The sequence below is a fragment of the Hyla sarda genome, chromosome 3 (assembly GCF_029499605.1).
Source record: "Hyla sarda isolate aHylSar1 chromosome 3, aHylSar1.hap1, whole genome shotgun sequence".
In the NCBI taxonomy this organism is placed as follows: Eukaryota; Metazoa; Chordata; class Amphibia; order Anura; family Hylidae; genus Hyla; species Hyla sarda.
In genome coordinates, this window is record NC_079191.1 from 327,188,308 (window position 1) to 327,204,387 (window position 16,080).

Here is a 16,080-nt window from a genome sequence, read left to right on the forward strand (position 1 = left end):
GACCTATATGAGGGCTTGTTGTATGCACTACCAATTTTACTTTGTAATTGCAACAGTCATTTCAGCACAAAATCTATGGCAAAACCAAAAAAATAATGATTTGTGGGACAAAATTTGAAAAAACCCAGACATTTTGAAATTGTTAGTGGCTCCCGTTTCTACGCAGTGAACTTTTTGGTAAAAATGACACCTTATCTTTATTCTGTAGGTACATACGGTTACAAGGATGCCTAATTTATATAAGGTTTATTTAATTAAATTTTACAGTCTAAAAAAATTATAACTACATGCACCTAAGTTAGTATGTTTAAAATTGTCATCTTCTGACCCCTATAACTTTTAAATTTTTCCATATACGAGGATGTGTGAGGGCACATTTTTTGCTCTGTGGTCTGTGGTTTTTATTGGTATTATTTTTGTTTTGATGGGACTTTATCGCTTTTTATAAATTTTTTTAGGTTATACAAAATAACCAAAAATATGTACACGCCATTTACTGTGCAGTTTAATTAACATTATATTTTGGTCATTTAGGCACACGGTGATACCACATATGTTTATGTTTATTTTTGTTTACAAAATAGGATTGTAGGGGAAAAAAATAAGTAGGAGATATAGGTGGAAAGAGAATCATATAGTTTATGGACACCCTATGTCTGTCACATCTATATGTCTCTTATAATTTGGGGACTTATTGGTAAAAGCCATAACTACAGAGGTTGTTGAGTTGTGGTTGAGTACCAGATTTTGTGCTGTTTTTTGATCCTTTAGAATTATTAGAGTGAAGCATTTTTTTCCCTCTAGAACGGCTTCTGTACCGCATCTGCTAAAAGCATATTTGAAGAGCTTGTATGGAGGTATTGAAAAACACATGAAGGTATAAGTACTTTGACCTTGCTTCAAAATAGATTGTAATATTAATAAGGCAGTGGGCTGTGCTGCAGCGTGCTACACTACTTTTCAGTTCTAATTGGAAAAACCACCATATATTTGCTGAGAGCTACATTTTATAGGTGATTGATGCAGGAGAAAATCCTGCAAAGTAAAGCAAAAAATAAAATAAAATATGTAATATAAAATTAACACAGAAAGCAAGACAGCAAGTCTATTGATAACACATCTATTTGCTTCACTAGTTACTGGACTTGGCTGATAAGTGTTCAACATGTGTTGAAGGTTGAAAGAAGATCTAATATCAGAGAAAGCATTTAGCCCAGGCATTTTGCTCTCAGAGTGGAACAAGATGAAAAGAGAGGTAAGCCAGATACAATCCATTAGTCACAGTGCATTGTAATATTTAGGTCTAAATGGAAAACATTTCAAGTGTTGATTTGATTTATGGACTAAGGTTCTTAAGAACCCAACCATTCTTATAGGGGTACATTTGTCAAGGTATTTTTTGCTTACTCTGGGTGTATAAAAAGTTGCCCTTGCATTTCTTCCTCCCATTGATCTAACGTTCGTCATAGCTTCTCTTTATATTGATGTCATGTTTTGAATACTGGAGATGGTTGGGAAGTGGAGGACGTGCTTTTTACTGATGGGGTGAGTATTATTTTTGATTTTGTGTCTATTTTCTATACAACTTTTTGTACTGCTGTGTAATGTCAGCGCATATCGTTTTGCAGAATACATTGTTATCTTATATTGGAATGTATTACTGATTGGATGTTTGTACCTGGATGTTAATAGGTCAATGGACCTGTTGTTATACTTATCCTGCATATATTGTATGTGTTTTTTCTTTTCAATAAAGTTTCCTTGTTTGATGGTAAAAAAAAAAAGTTGCACGTGTGCCTCAGCACTTTTTTGTGTGACTTTTGTGTGTAAGCAGCAGCCTTACCTAAGCAAATTTCAGTTTTTACATTGCAGTGGCCGCAAATTTATGATGTGCAAAAGTAGCACGTAGGCAAAAAAAAAAGAAGTCTAAGCTGCAACTTTTTTTATTTTGCTTATGTGCTCCAAGTTTATTAAACCTTTTATATTATGAATGATAAATATGTAGCACATAAGCAAAACTAAAGCAAAACAAAAAATGCCTTCAGAACTTGCTTACCAACCAAAGCAAACAATGATAACTGTCCCTCATAGAGATTATGGCCATATCCGGTGGACAGAGAGTACAATATATATAAAATGCAGGGAATTTACATTTTTAGTAAACAACATAATTTTGGGTAAAATATTGTGGGTTTGTTCTTCTTACAGAATTCCAAATTACCTTTGAAGCATCACAGATCTGGCTTCAAAGAGGCTGATGTAATAGCGAATACTTATTTAGGAGTCACTTAGATTATCAATTCTTGGTAAGTTATGAAGTTTAAAAAGGAAGTTTCAGAAAATATATATTTAAATATACTGCTTTTTAGTAGCTTTAAATGTTCTTTTATGGATTTATTGGGTTTCCCAGACATCCGTCACTATAATCTTTCATGCTTATTTAGACACTGTATAGAATGGTTGCGGGGGAGCTCCTGGTTCTCTAATATGTTACTGGAGGGACACATGGTTGGATACTTCCAGCAATTCTTCATTCTATGTATCTTTGCGGCCTTTCCTCGTCCTATAAGAGGTAGTGTGTTGCTCAGGTACACCAAAACGCGATGGAAGCACTGTCAGGCTTTGATGCAACTCTCCTTCCTTTTATTTAAGAACATGCTGCAATGTTCTATGCCTGAGTTCCCCCTATGGAGGTATGGTAGACCTCATGTGCAGTGATAAGCAATGGGAATTTTACAGGCCAGGCATCTATTCCATGCTTCCGAACATTGTTATCTCACTTTGTCTGAATTATCGGGTCAATATAGTCTAAGGAGGGGGGGAGGGGGGCACTATCCCTTCTACTACCAAGTCATGGCTTTCCTTAAATTGGGTTTTTCAGACCTGTACAGGGAATGTGTTCACACTTCTGATAGCTTCCTTTCCTCCTCTGAACCTTATCACTCCCTATCGTGCCTTTATCATTATCTCCACAGGAAGGGAAGTGAGACAGCTCAAGACTCTATGTTCTGGGGGTGGAGCCTGATCGCTGAGCTGGATGGCCGCTTAACTGAGCAGCTCTCCACAGCCACGGCCTTTACCTGCTCTTAATAGCATCTCCGAGACTCCAACATGGGCAAAAGTGACAAGGAACAACTGGCGAACACCCCTACCACCACTAAGGGGCAAAAGAATCAGGCGGACATGGAGAAATTCCTAAAAAGGAAGCTGCAGTACAGTCTGGCGAGGCCCTCCAAGATGGCACCGCCTGCCTCTGACGGAGCCGAACAGAGGGACGACACAGACAGAGAGACCTACTGTGGCAGTCACATCGAGTCGGGCTGTGAGGACAATAGACTCTCCTTCACTAAATCCTTCCTCCGCAAAACTGTTCAACAGGCGGTCTCTAAAGCCATGCAGGCTGCCTTTGCGCCGGTTCTCCAGGAGCTGGCAGAGATCAAGGCGGAAGTGCGCCATGTTGGGACTCGCACAGACCATCTAGAATCTGCTCTAATTGAAACAGTCTCCTTCTTTGACTCTGCCTCACACCAGCTCCACCTGCATGAAAGACAGCTCAACAAAGCCTTTCTAATGCTGGAAGACCAAGAGAACCGGAGCAGGCGTAAGAGCATAAGAATAAAGGGAGTACCGGAGTCATATGCAACTGACTCTCTACCTGCAGTGGTGAAGCAGATCTTCTCGTCGCTCCTGGGTGAGGAGAGGCCATAACTATCGAGCAAGTCCATCAGGCCCTCAGGTCGAAGCCGCCACCGAACGAGCCTCCGCGCGACCTGGTATGCGGATTGCTAAGCTATGTAGATACAGCAAACAGAGAGGCGGATTCACTGCTTTTTGATGGTAACCCGTTCTTATTTTCCAAGATATAGCACCATCCACGCTGGCAAAAAGACGGCTGCTTAACCCATTGCTGCAAAAGCTGCGCGAACATCACTTACCATATGTGTGGCTCTATCCATTTGGAATCTCCATTCTGAAGGATGGCAGACGTCTCTCAATTCGACACCCTGAAGAGCTGGAGAAAGTGTGGGAGTTTACCGGCCTTGAACCGATCCAGATCCCTTCCTGGCTCCCGGTGGATGTGTGTCACACTCTGCCTCCGCTATCTAACCTACAGCTGAGTCGTAAAGGTGACAAGATGAAATCCCAGAAAGCCCGCAAGCAGGCTGCAAAAGCCCAGAAGCAAGTGGATGCGACCTGATTACGGGACTCCTGGCTGTTTTTACACTAAGTATCCTCTGTCTATTTTCTATCTCCTTTTATGCTGGACCTGTTTCAACCCCGAACACTGACACTGCTCTCATATGACGATACCCTTCCCTTAGCATTTTTGTTGGGACTGTGCCTGTTATATGAATCCTCCGTTTACGCTGTACCTGTTACCCCACCAACCTGAGTAAGCTGATCGTTGGTGATAGTGTGGGACATATCACCTACACAACCCCCCCCCCTCAACCCCTCAACCCCAGGACTTCTACAGTTCCTTCAAGTCTGACTCTCTCAGGCTGTTACCTTTTCTCTCTCTCTCTCAGCTTGTCTACTTTCCCTCCTCACTCCTTAACTAAAACACAGGCATCTGTGTGCTTTCCCTGGACGCATTATTCAACACTCTCTTTCCTCTTTTCTCTCCTTCTCTATTTCTGACTTTCTCTTTCTTATCCCCTCTCCTATCTCCCACCCTCCTCCTCTTTCTTATCTCTCTTACCCAGGTGTTATACTATTGTGTCTTCCATGTGCTCCTCCCTTCCGACCCTCTTCCTTATTTTCGCAGACAATAACATCTTGCTTACATGGCTGAGCTCAAATTTCTCACATATAACGTCAAGGGATTTAACTCCCCCTGTAAGCGCCATGGTAATCTCATATTATGCACGTATGAGGGCAGACAAATGCACTACAGTCCGCTGAAAAATAACGTACTTGTGAACAGCAGCCAGACCGAACAGTGCAGCACCACAAAAAAAAAATACAGGGATTAAACCCTAAATTGCACTTTGTCACACAATTCTAAGCAGATGATTTGTGGAGCAAAAAAAAAACCCACTGAATTGCACTGAAAAATGAGGAGATAAGATGCTTCATAAAGTTCAGGCCGCTTGTTCTGTATGAGGCAACTGACAGCTATCTGCCCCTCTCTGCTGCAATGCTCAATAACGTGAATAGGACGTCTAGATATCAATGATCCTTCTCAGTGAGAACAGCAAAGCACTCTGCACTCCTTTCTTTCCCCAATGCTGATGTGACTAGCAGTTGCAGTGGTACGCTGTGGTATAAGCTATTTACATACACGCAGTCCCGTCTTCTCTCTCTGAGTGCATGGATGAAATGAAGAGAGGCAAGATGGCCGCCGATTATATAGGGGCTGTGACATCACAGGGGTCAGTGAACACTGATCATCAGTGAACATCTCACATGTGATTCAGGGTCATCCCGCCTACCTTCATTCCCGCCGCTGTTTCCCACCCTCCCATAATCCCCTGCCCCATGTACTCACATGTGGATCCGCCATCTTAGGTCTCCAATAGCCTGGAACGCTGTAAAAAGAAGTTTAATGAAGTGATTTGCGTGATAGAATCGCGGCAATATTCGTCGCAAATCGAATTTTCATGAAATTCTTAACGAATTCGGGTTTGTCAGCTTCAATTCGCTCATCTCTACTCATCACCTTCTAAAAATCATAACGCTTTAAATTTTGCACATGAAATTCCATGTGGTGGCTTATTTTTTGCGCCACCAATTCTACCTTGCAGTGACAGTAATTTTACAAAAAAAATCCACGGTGAAACGGAAACAAAAATTCATTTTGCGACAAAATTGAAGAAAAAATTTAATTTTGTAATTTTGGGGGCTTCTGTTTCTACATGGTGCATTTTCCGGTAAAAATAACACCTTATCTTTATTCTGTAGGTCCATACGGTTAAAAGGATACCCTACTTATATAGGTTGGATATTGTCGTACTTCAGAAAAAAATCATAACTACATGCAGGAAAATGTATACATTAAAAATTCTCATCTTCTAACCCCTATAACTTTTATATTTTTCAGCGTATGGGTCGGTGTGAGGACTCATTTTTTGTGCCGTGATCTGAAGTTTTTATCAGTACCATTTTTGTATTGATCGGACTTTCTGATCGCTTTTTATAAATTTTTTCATGATATAAAAAGTGACCAAAAATGCGCTATATTGGACTTTTGAATTTTTTGGCGCGTACGCCATTGACCTTGCGGTTTAAAAACGATATATTTTTATAGTTTGGACATTTCCGCACGTGGCAATACCACATATGTTTATTTTTATTTACACAGTTTTTTTGCCGCCATTATAGCTCATCAAATGGTAGGGGTCCGATTCTCTAGACACCATAATCAGCATTGAACACGACGTTTAAACGGGAGCAACATGATCATCGCTCATCATCATTAGTGTTGAGTGTCCGGCGATAGATAGTAGTTGACTCTCACTACCATGAAGCAAGCCCAGCTCCTGCAGTCGCTATAAGGTAACTTAATGTTTCCTGGTGTTCATGTAAGCACTGGTGCGTTAAGTCCTGGGCATCAGGCACGTAAATGTATGCCTAATGTCCTTAACAGGTTAAAAACACCTGAAAAAGAGAGTGTTAATACTACTTGCTGAAAGCAAATGTCAAAATATACAACACTTGGACTAAAAATGCATCTAATAGTCATGGAAGGTAACTGATTATATGAAATGCTGTCTCTGTGTAAATGTTTTAACACTGCCTGCACTTATTTGTGGCTGATGTTGGAACACATCTTTTTTGTGACATATTATTTTCATTCCTTTAAATGGAAAATTTAATGGGGAAAATTGATTTTCAATTTGTAGGTGGTAAAGAGCTGCTGAATAGAGCACAGTGCACATTTTTCTCAATGTACAACTGTAATCTTTTACAGCTTTTCTAACTCTCCTAATGCAACGTTTGACCGGGATACCATGAGAATATGAGAGGAAATTTCCCTTAGGGCTCTTCATCTAAATATCTGCATGCACACTTTCAAGAGCATCTTTGGCTCCTATTATTGCAAAGAAATGATTTATCATCAAGGTTCCTAGAGGACACAAGCAAACACAGATGATTCCTGTCTTCTAAATCTACACCTATTATGGAAGAGCCACAATCAGCAACTGATTGTTAGTATATGTACATATTGAGACAGAGTTGCAGGTAATGAAAGGGTGTTTTTTCCAGTCCCTTATCCTAGGTGAGCTAGCAGCTTAGCCCACACCTGATAACTTATTAATTAGAGGGAGATATCTAAGATACCAGGAAGTGTAGTCTGGACTCTTCCCAGAAGACCGCAAGGTGGCTGTGAGGGAGAGGCAAGGGATCCTTGCAAGGAGAACACAGCCAGATGCTGTGACAGTGGACTGTGACAAGTTGTGGTAACACAGGTAAAGTGTTAGTTCTCCTGTATGAGAAAAGCAAGAGGTCTAAGAAGAAAAGAGGCCACAAATGCTGTGTGTGAACAGTGAGTAAAGGTTGCAGGACACATGTTTTTTAACTGGCAGGTGACACTGATGACAACGGTACTCACCTTGTCCCGTTCTGTGGCAGGGATCTTCAATAATTTCCTCCATTAGCTCCCTGCTGGGTCCCGCTGTGAGAGAACAGTAGCGGTGACATCAGTAAGCTCCACCCATGCCCCAAGCCGGGTGCCCGGAGCAGAGCTAACGGAGGAGATTACCGAAGATCCCCACCACGGAATGGGACAAGGTAAGTACCATTGTCATCAGTGTCACCTGCACTATCTGTCGGTACCGACAGGTTAGTGCAGGTGACTCTGGTGACAGATTTCCTTTAACCAGAGTCTCAGAGCTTCACATGACTTCACCCTTTTACAAGAACAAAAGGGAAAATGTATAATGAGGTTCAATGGTAAATAATCTTGATGCTGTAGAAGAGTCACCTAGCCAGCGATCCACAAAATAAAAGAAATCAATTGAGGCATTTTCAGGTGGTTTATGGTTGCTTATACACAGATTATACTTATGTATAATCATGGCATTTCCAATTGAGTAAAAATAATTATTTTAGTATAAGGCTTCTTTCACACTATAGATATTCTTCCGTTTTCCATTGTCCGTTTTTCTGTATTTTGATAGTATTTATCGGACGTTGGTAAACGGAAGAAGAAACGGAAGAATATATTAATAACGGCCGTTTAAATAATGGCTTTTCTAACATCCGTTTTAACCCGTTTGTTTCCGCTAAGGTCCGTTTATTAATCCGTTACTAACGTCCGTTAATTTAACCTCTCTTTGACCCTCCTCTGCCTACCTGCACATAAAGAATGCCCCACTGATCATTCCTCAGTCTGGAGTTCAGCAGAGAGTAGAGTACTACAGGGAGCAATTTTTGCTGTCACAGACTACTGCAATTACACAATGTTTCCTGCTGATCTTTCTTTCAGTTTTGACGCACTGCTGTGGCATACCCAGCATGGAATTGGGACATCCGAAGAAGAAGATTCTGGATCCATCCGATCACCGATGCAAGGATGACCCATGGTGTTCACAGCACCTTGTATGCGGAGCTGCGACAGCTCTCTGACAAATTCCTACGCTACCTAAGGATGACCATCAACTCCTTTGATGAGCTTCTACGCATTGGTGACAAGATCCGCCACCAAGATACCCACCTCAGAAGGAGCATCTCACCAGAGGAACGCCTCATCGTCACCCTCAGGTATGTAGGATTTTTTTTTATCTGACTTTTTATTATGTAATTTTAAGCACTTTATTTACTCTTTTTTTTTTCTTTTTTAGGTTCCTGTCATCCGGTGAGAGCTTTTCGTCTGCATTTCCAGTTCCGTCTTGGAGTATCCACCATCTCTGGAATTGTCCATACCACCTGCGTGGCCCTGTGGGAGTGCCTTCTTGAAGACTACCTTCCTGAACCCTCTGCACAAGGTTGGCTGGACATCGCAGAGAAATTCCAGAACGTTACACAGTTTCCAAACTGTGTGGGAGTGATTGACGGAAAGCACATCAGGATCCAGAAGCCGGCGCAAACGGGAATTCTACAACTACAAGAAGTTATTCTCGACAATTCTGATGACCATTGCTGATGCCCAGTATCGTTTCATCGCTGTGGACATTGGGGCCTATGGAAGAACCAACGACTACCGTGTGTTCAAGACCTCAGCCATGGGGAGGAGGATCTACGCTGGTGAGATGGGACTTCCGGAACCAAGGGCCTTTCCTGGGACTGATGGACCTCCTATGCCTTTTGTTTTTATCGGGGACAAGGCCTTCCAGATGTGTGCCAATTTGTTGAAGCCCTACTCCAGCAGAGGACTAGACCACCGGCAGCGGATCTACAATTACCGTTTGTCCCATGCCAGAAGATACGTGGAGTGCGCATTTGGAATTTTGACTGCGAAGTGGCGGATCTTCACAAGGCCAATGCAACTGAGCCCGGAATTTGCTGATGAAGTTGTTAAGGCATCAGTTGTTCTCCACAACTTTCTTCTCACCAAAGAGCCTCTCAACACAGATCCCGAGGAAGTGGAAACAACTCTGCCAGGACTACAGCAACTACCCCGAAGATCAACCCTCGCCGTCATGCGCATCGGTGACGATTATTTCCTTATGGAAGCTGGCAGGGTGCCTTGGCAGGATTGGATGGTGTGAACTTTAAAAACTTGGACTTGTATTTTTTAACTTTTTTCAAAAATTTTCAGCACCTTTTTAAATATTGTTTTACAATTTTGTATTTTGCATTATGTTTACACTTTGCATGCTAGGAAAGGAAGGTTGCAGATTATGCGTTCCAATGTCAAGGACACTGGAGTACATAAACTGCATCCTTTCTTTTCTAGTTTGCAAAGTGCTTATTGCATGTTCACACTTTGCATGCTAGGAAAGGAAGGTTGCAAATTATGTGGCCCACTGTCATGGACACTGGAGTGCATTAACTGCAACCTCAATGTTATACTTGTTTATTGTAATTATAACTTTAACCCCTTAAGGACCAGGCCATTTTACACCTTAAGGACCAGAGCGTTTTTTGCAAATCTGACCACTGTCATTTTAAACATTAATAACTCTGGAATGCTTTTAGTTATCATTCTGATTCCGAAAAAGTTATTTCGTGACATATTCTACTTTAACTTAGTGGTAACATTTTATGGTAACTTGCATCCTTTCTTGGTGAAAAATCCCCAAATTTGATGAAAAAAATGAAAATTTTGCATTTTTCTAACTTTGAAGCTCTCTGTTTGTATGGAAAATGGATATTCAAATTAAATTTATTTTTGGTTCACATATACAATATGTCTTCTTTATGTTTGCATCATAACATTTATGAGTTTTTACTTTTGGAAGACACCAGAGGGCTTCAAAGTTCAGTAGCAATTTTGAAATTTTTCACAAAATTTTCAAACTCACTATTTTTCAGGGACCAGTTCAGTTTTGAAGTGGATTTAAAGGGTCTTCATATTAGAAATACCCCATAAAAGACCCCATTATAAAAACTACACCCGCAAAGTATTCAAAATGACATTCAGTAAGTGTATTAACCCTTTAGGTGTTTCACAGGAATAGCAGCAAAGGGAAGGAGAAAATTCAAAATCTTCATTTTTTACACTCGCATGTTCTTGTAGACCCAATTTTTGAATTTTTGCAAGGGGTAAAAAGGAGAAAATTTTTACTTGTATTTGAAACCCAATTTCTCTCGAGTAAGCACATACCTCATGGCTATGTAAAGTGTTCGGCGGGCGCAGTAGAGGGCTCAGAAGCGAAGGAGCGACAAGGGGATTTTGGAGAGTATGTTTTCCTGAAATGGTTTTTGGGGGGCATGTCGCATTTAGGAAGCCCCTATGGTGCCAGAACAGCAAAAAAAAAAAAAAAACACATGGCATACCATTTTGGAAACTAGACCCCTTGAGGAACATAACAAGGAATAAAGTGAGCCTTAATACCCCACAGGTGTTTCACGACTTTTGTATATGTAAACATTTTTTTTATTTTTTTCACTAAAATGTTGGTTTTCCCCCAAATTTCACATTTTTTAAAGGGTTAATAGCAGAAACCCCCCCCCAAAAAATTTGTAAAACATCTCTTCTGAGTATGGAGGTACCCCATAAGTGGACCTGAAGTGCACTGCGGGCGAACTACAATGCTCAGAAGAGAAGGAGTCATATTTGGGTTTTTGAGAGCAAATTTTGCTCGGGGGGCATGTCTCATAAAAAAAAACACATGGCATACCATTTTGGAAACTAGACCCCTCACAGAATGTAATGAGGGTGCAGTGAGCATTCACCCCCCCACTGGTGTCTGACAGATCTTTGGAACAGTGGGCTGTGCAAAATTTTTCATTTTCACGGACCACTGTTCCAAAGATCCGTCAGACACCTGTGGGGTGTAAATTCTCACTGCACCCCTAATTACATTCCGTGAGGGGTGTAGTTTCCAAAATGGGGTCACATGTGGGTGTGTTTTTTTTTTTTTTGGCGTTTGTCAGAACTGCTGTAACAATCAGCCGCCCCTGTGCAAATCATCTCAAATGTGCATGGTGTGCTCTCCCTTCTGGGCCTTGTTGTGTGCCCCCAGAGCACTTTGCGCCCACATATGGGGTATCTCCGTACTCAGGGGAAATTGTGTTACAAATTTTGGGGGGCGTTTTTCCCTTTTACCTCTTGTGAAAACGAAAAGTATAGGGCAACACCAGCATGTTAGTGTAAATTTTTTTTTTTTTTTTACACTAACATGCTGGTGTAGACCCCAACTGTTCCTTTTCATAAGGGGTAAAAGGAGAAAAAGCCCCTCAAAATTTGTTAGGCAATTTCTCCCGTGTACGGCGATACCCCATATGTGACCCTATAATGTTGCCTTGAAATACAACAGGGCTCCAAAGTAAGAGTGCCATGCGCATTTGAGGCCTGAATTAGGGACTTGCATAGGGGTGGACATAGGGGTATTCTATGCCAGTGATTCCCAAAAAGGGTGCCTCCAGCTGTTGTAAAACTCCCAGCATGCTTGGACAGTCAATTGCTGTCCAGAAATGCTGGGAGTTTTTTTTTTGCTACAGCTGGAGGCTCCATCTTAGAAACACAGCCGTACAATACTTTTTTCATTTTTATTGGGGAAGAGGGGTGGGGGGGGGGGCAGTGTGCATGTGTATATGTAATGTTTTACTCTTTATTTTATGTTAGTGTAATGTAGTGTTTTTAGGTTACATTCACACAGGAGGCAGATTACACTGAGTCTCCCGCTAGGAGTTTGAGCTGCGGCGGAAAATTTAACGCAGCTCAAACTTGAAGTGGGGAACTCACTGTAATCTGCCGCCAGTGTGAATGTAGCCTGTACATTCACATGGGAGGGGGGTTAAAACTACAACTCCCAGCATGCACTGACAGACCATGCATGCTGGGAGTTGTAGTTTTGAAACAGCTGGAGGCACACTGGTTGGAAAACCTTGAGTTAGGTTCTATGACCTAACTCAGTATTTTCCAACCAGTATGCCTTCAGCTGTTGCAAAACTACAACTCCCAGCATGTACTGATTGTGGAAGGGCATGCTGGGAGATGTAGTTATGCAATGGCTGGAGGCAAGCAAGTACAACTCCCAGCATGCCAAGACAGCCTTATGCTGTTCCTGAATGCTGGGAGTTGCAGTTTTGCAAGATTTAGAGGGGTTCAGGTTGTAAATCACTGTACAGTGGTCTCAAAACGGTGGCCCTCCAGATGTTGCAAAACTACAACTCGCAGCATGCCCAGACAGCAAACTGTTGTCTGGGCATGCTGAGAGTTGTAGTTTTGCAACATCTGGAGAGCTACAGTTTGAGACCACTTAGTGATCTACAACCTGAACCCCTCTAAATATTGCAAAACTACAAGTCCCAGCATGCCCACACAGCAAACACTTGTCTGGGCATGCTGGAAGTTGTAGTTTTGCAACATCTGGAGGGCCACGGTTTAGAGACCACTGTAAACTGTGGCCCTCCGGATGTTGCTAGGCAACAACTCACCTAGCAGGACCCAGAGGAATTGCTGCCGCCGCCACCGCACGTGGGGGATCCCCGCATGGAGGATCCCGCTCCAGGATCCAGGGAAGGGACCTTCGGCGCCAGTCCCTGGACAGTTCCCCCGTTTTGCCCGGACACCGATAGGTGGGCAAAGCGGGGGAACCGAACTTTAACCCCCCTTCCCCCGGTCTGCTATCAGTCGGTCGCTCGGCCGACCAATAGCAGGGATAGGAGGGGTGTCACCCCTGCCAACAAACTCCTATCCCTTCAGGGGGATCAAAGGTGTCTCGGACACCCCCAATCCCTCTTATTTTCCGGGTCACCGGGTCACCAGTGACCCGTATGACCCGGAATCACGCAGGACCCCCCTCGGCGATGTGCTGGGATGCCTGCTGTTACATAACAGCAGTCATCCCGGCCCGATCACCCCTACCGGTGACGCGGCGCTCCCGGAACCCCATGACGTACATGTATGTCGCCGCACACCAAGTGACAATTCACGGCGCCGTACATGTACGTCGCTTGTCCTGAAGGGGTTAAATAAAACGGTTCTGTTTTCCTGGATAAATCATTTACATGGGTACTGTCACATACGAAAAGTTATTTTATGTTGTACATCTTGGCAAAAAATTTACCTTTCTAATATTCTTCATAAGAAAATGTTATTTCCTTTTTTATAGAAATCATGACTTTGTCCATCACTGGACTTTGTCAATCAGGCATTGACAAAGTCCAGTGAGTGAGGGTGAGCTAGTACTCCTCTGCGCTCTCTCCTGTCCTATCAGACAGAGCACAGAGGAGTGCTAGCCCTCGCTCACTTATTGGACTTTGTCCATGTCTGTGCTTCAGCTTGAACAAAGCCATGATTTTATAAGCCATGATTTCGAAAAAAGAAAATTACATTTTCTTATGAAGTATATTACAAAAGTTAATGTTTTGCCGAGATTTACAACATATAAAAAGTTTTTGTATCTGACAGTGTCCAAAGAGATTCTCTGAACTTTAGTCATAGGTCTTATTGTGCTGTACAATTAAAAAACCTTTCATTTTATTCTGAGAATCCCAATATAACGGTAGACATGTTTTCTGTTAGAAATTGTGGCAAAAACTGGAATACATGGCTTAAACCCAACTAAGAGGGAATTCATTTTTTTGCTCAGTTTCTTGTACTACGTGTATGCTACGAATGCTATTAATTATCTGGTTTTCCCAGTATCATTAGTTACACACCATATCTATTTTATGGCATGTGTGTGTTGTGTCCCAGCACCAAAGGCTGTCCTGTGGGCTGCGGATCACCTTGGGTAGGCCTGTTGCACTTGTGTTGGACTACTTTATTGTTTACTGTGATATTGTGATTTACTATATTATGGTATTTTATATGTACTGTACCCTTAAGGAGTGAATGTACTGTACCCTTAAGGAGGGAGTTCTAACACTGGTCTAGAATTGATTATATTTTTGTCAGCACAGACTTATGCAACCGCATCCAATCAACGGACATCGGGGACTTGGCACTCTCTGACCACACACCGATAATGATATTCCTACAACCATCTTTCCCAAAGGGCTCCGACATCCTATGACGGTTCCCCTCGCAATTGACAAAGGGCGAGACATTCCTAGAACTCTTAAAGGGGTGGTGGACTGAGTATGACTCCTTTAACATGGAACACAGATCTGATCATCTTTTATATTGGGAAACTGGTAAGACAGTGTTAAGGGGGAAACTGATAGCTCATATGACAAATTTTAAGAAAACAGCCCAAACCAACTTCAACACTGCTAGTGAAAGGTTGAGGAAAGATTATGCGACCTTTATCTCCTCTCTGAAAACAAAAAAACGTGGTCGGCAGCCAGAACTCAATATGAATTATGGCTTGACCGCAAAGAAATTAGAAGTGGACCTTTTCCGCTATGTGAACAAGGCGGGACGCCTTATTGCACGCCTAGCTAAAGGAAGACAGGCACCCCAACATATTACGGCACTAAAAGACGCTACAGGCAGGGCACACAATAATCCTCATCATATAAATAAAACTCTATAAGGCTTTTATAGAGATTTATATAGTGACTCCCCTTCGGATTCCTCCGCAGGTGCGAGCATGCTCGAATTAATAGATATGCCAGTTCTTGCGGAGGACCAGCGAGACACCTTAAATGCCCCGATAACAGAGATGGAAGTAACAGAAACAATTAAGCACCTACATAACTGTAAAGCTCCAGGCCCTGACGGTTACCCCGGAGAATTTTACAAGGCCCTCATATCCCAAATTACTCCAACATTAGTAGGTGTGTATAATACTTATCTATCCACGGGTCACTTATCTACAGAATCGTCCTTGGCCTACATCAAAGTGCTCCCGAAGCCAAATAAAGATTTATCAGACCCGGGGTCATATCGCCCAATTTCCTTATTAAACCAAGACATAAAATGAATCTCTAAAATCTTAGCTGACAGACTAGCCCGTTTCATGCCTTCCCTCATAGGTCAACACCAAGTGGGCTTCATACGAAACAGATCGGCCACCACTAACATATGGATGGTAATGACCATACTAGATAGAATCCAGCACCTCCACCAGCCGGGAGAACACGCGGCACTACTTACTCTTGACGCAAGATAGGTCTGCATGGAGCGTTTCGTACGTATTTGTCAGGAATGCATAGAACCCCGATAGCTAGGGTATATACTCCGGGAATCCTTTCGTCCCCCTTTCAATTGTATAAAGGTACATGCCAGGGGTGCCCCCTTTCCCCACTCCTGTTTAATTTGGCGTTAGAACCCTTGGCACGATCGCTGATTTCTTCACACATTTATGAGGGCATCAAAGTGAAGGATTCGAGTATTAAGCTCGCTATGTTTGCAGATGACTTGATGCTATTCATAAATGATCTTGGAATCTCGAGATATCGTATCAATGTCTCTAAATCTGAACTGTTACCACTAGGCCACTAGCTCGCCGGACTTGGGCACACATATCAATTGCCTGGGTATCAAAGTAGGCCGCACACCGGATAAATTATATACCCTTAATTACACGCCATTATTTACCAATATTCAGGCTGAATTACACAGATGGAGATCAATTC

General features: G+C 42.3%; 1 protein-coding gene across 1 annotated transcript; it reads left to right on the plus strand.

Annotated features, from left to right (window-relative positions):
• The first annotated feature begins 219 nt into the window (after positions 1-219).
• LOC130360787 (uncharacterized) lies at positions 220-9,689 on the plus strand. The gene is made up of 4 exons (XM_056563355.1): positions 220-244; positions 805-877; positions 1,137-1,255; positions 8,432-9,689. Exon 4 carries the CDS (start codon positions 9,075-9,077, stop codon positions 9,651-9,653), a length of 579 nt encoding a protein of 192 aa, XP_056419330.1. The 5' UTR covers positions 220-244; positions 805-877; positions 1,137-1,255; positions 8,432-9,074; the 3' UTR covers positions 9,654-9,689.
• The last annotated feature ends 6,391 nt before the right edge of the window (positions 9,690-16,080 follow it).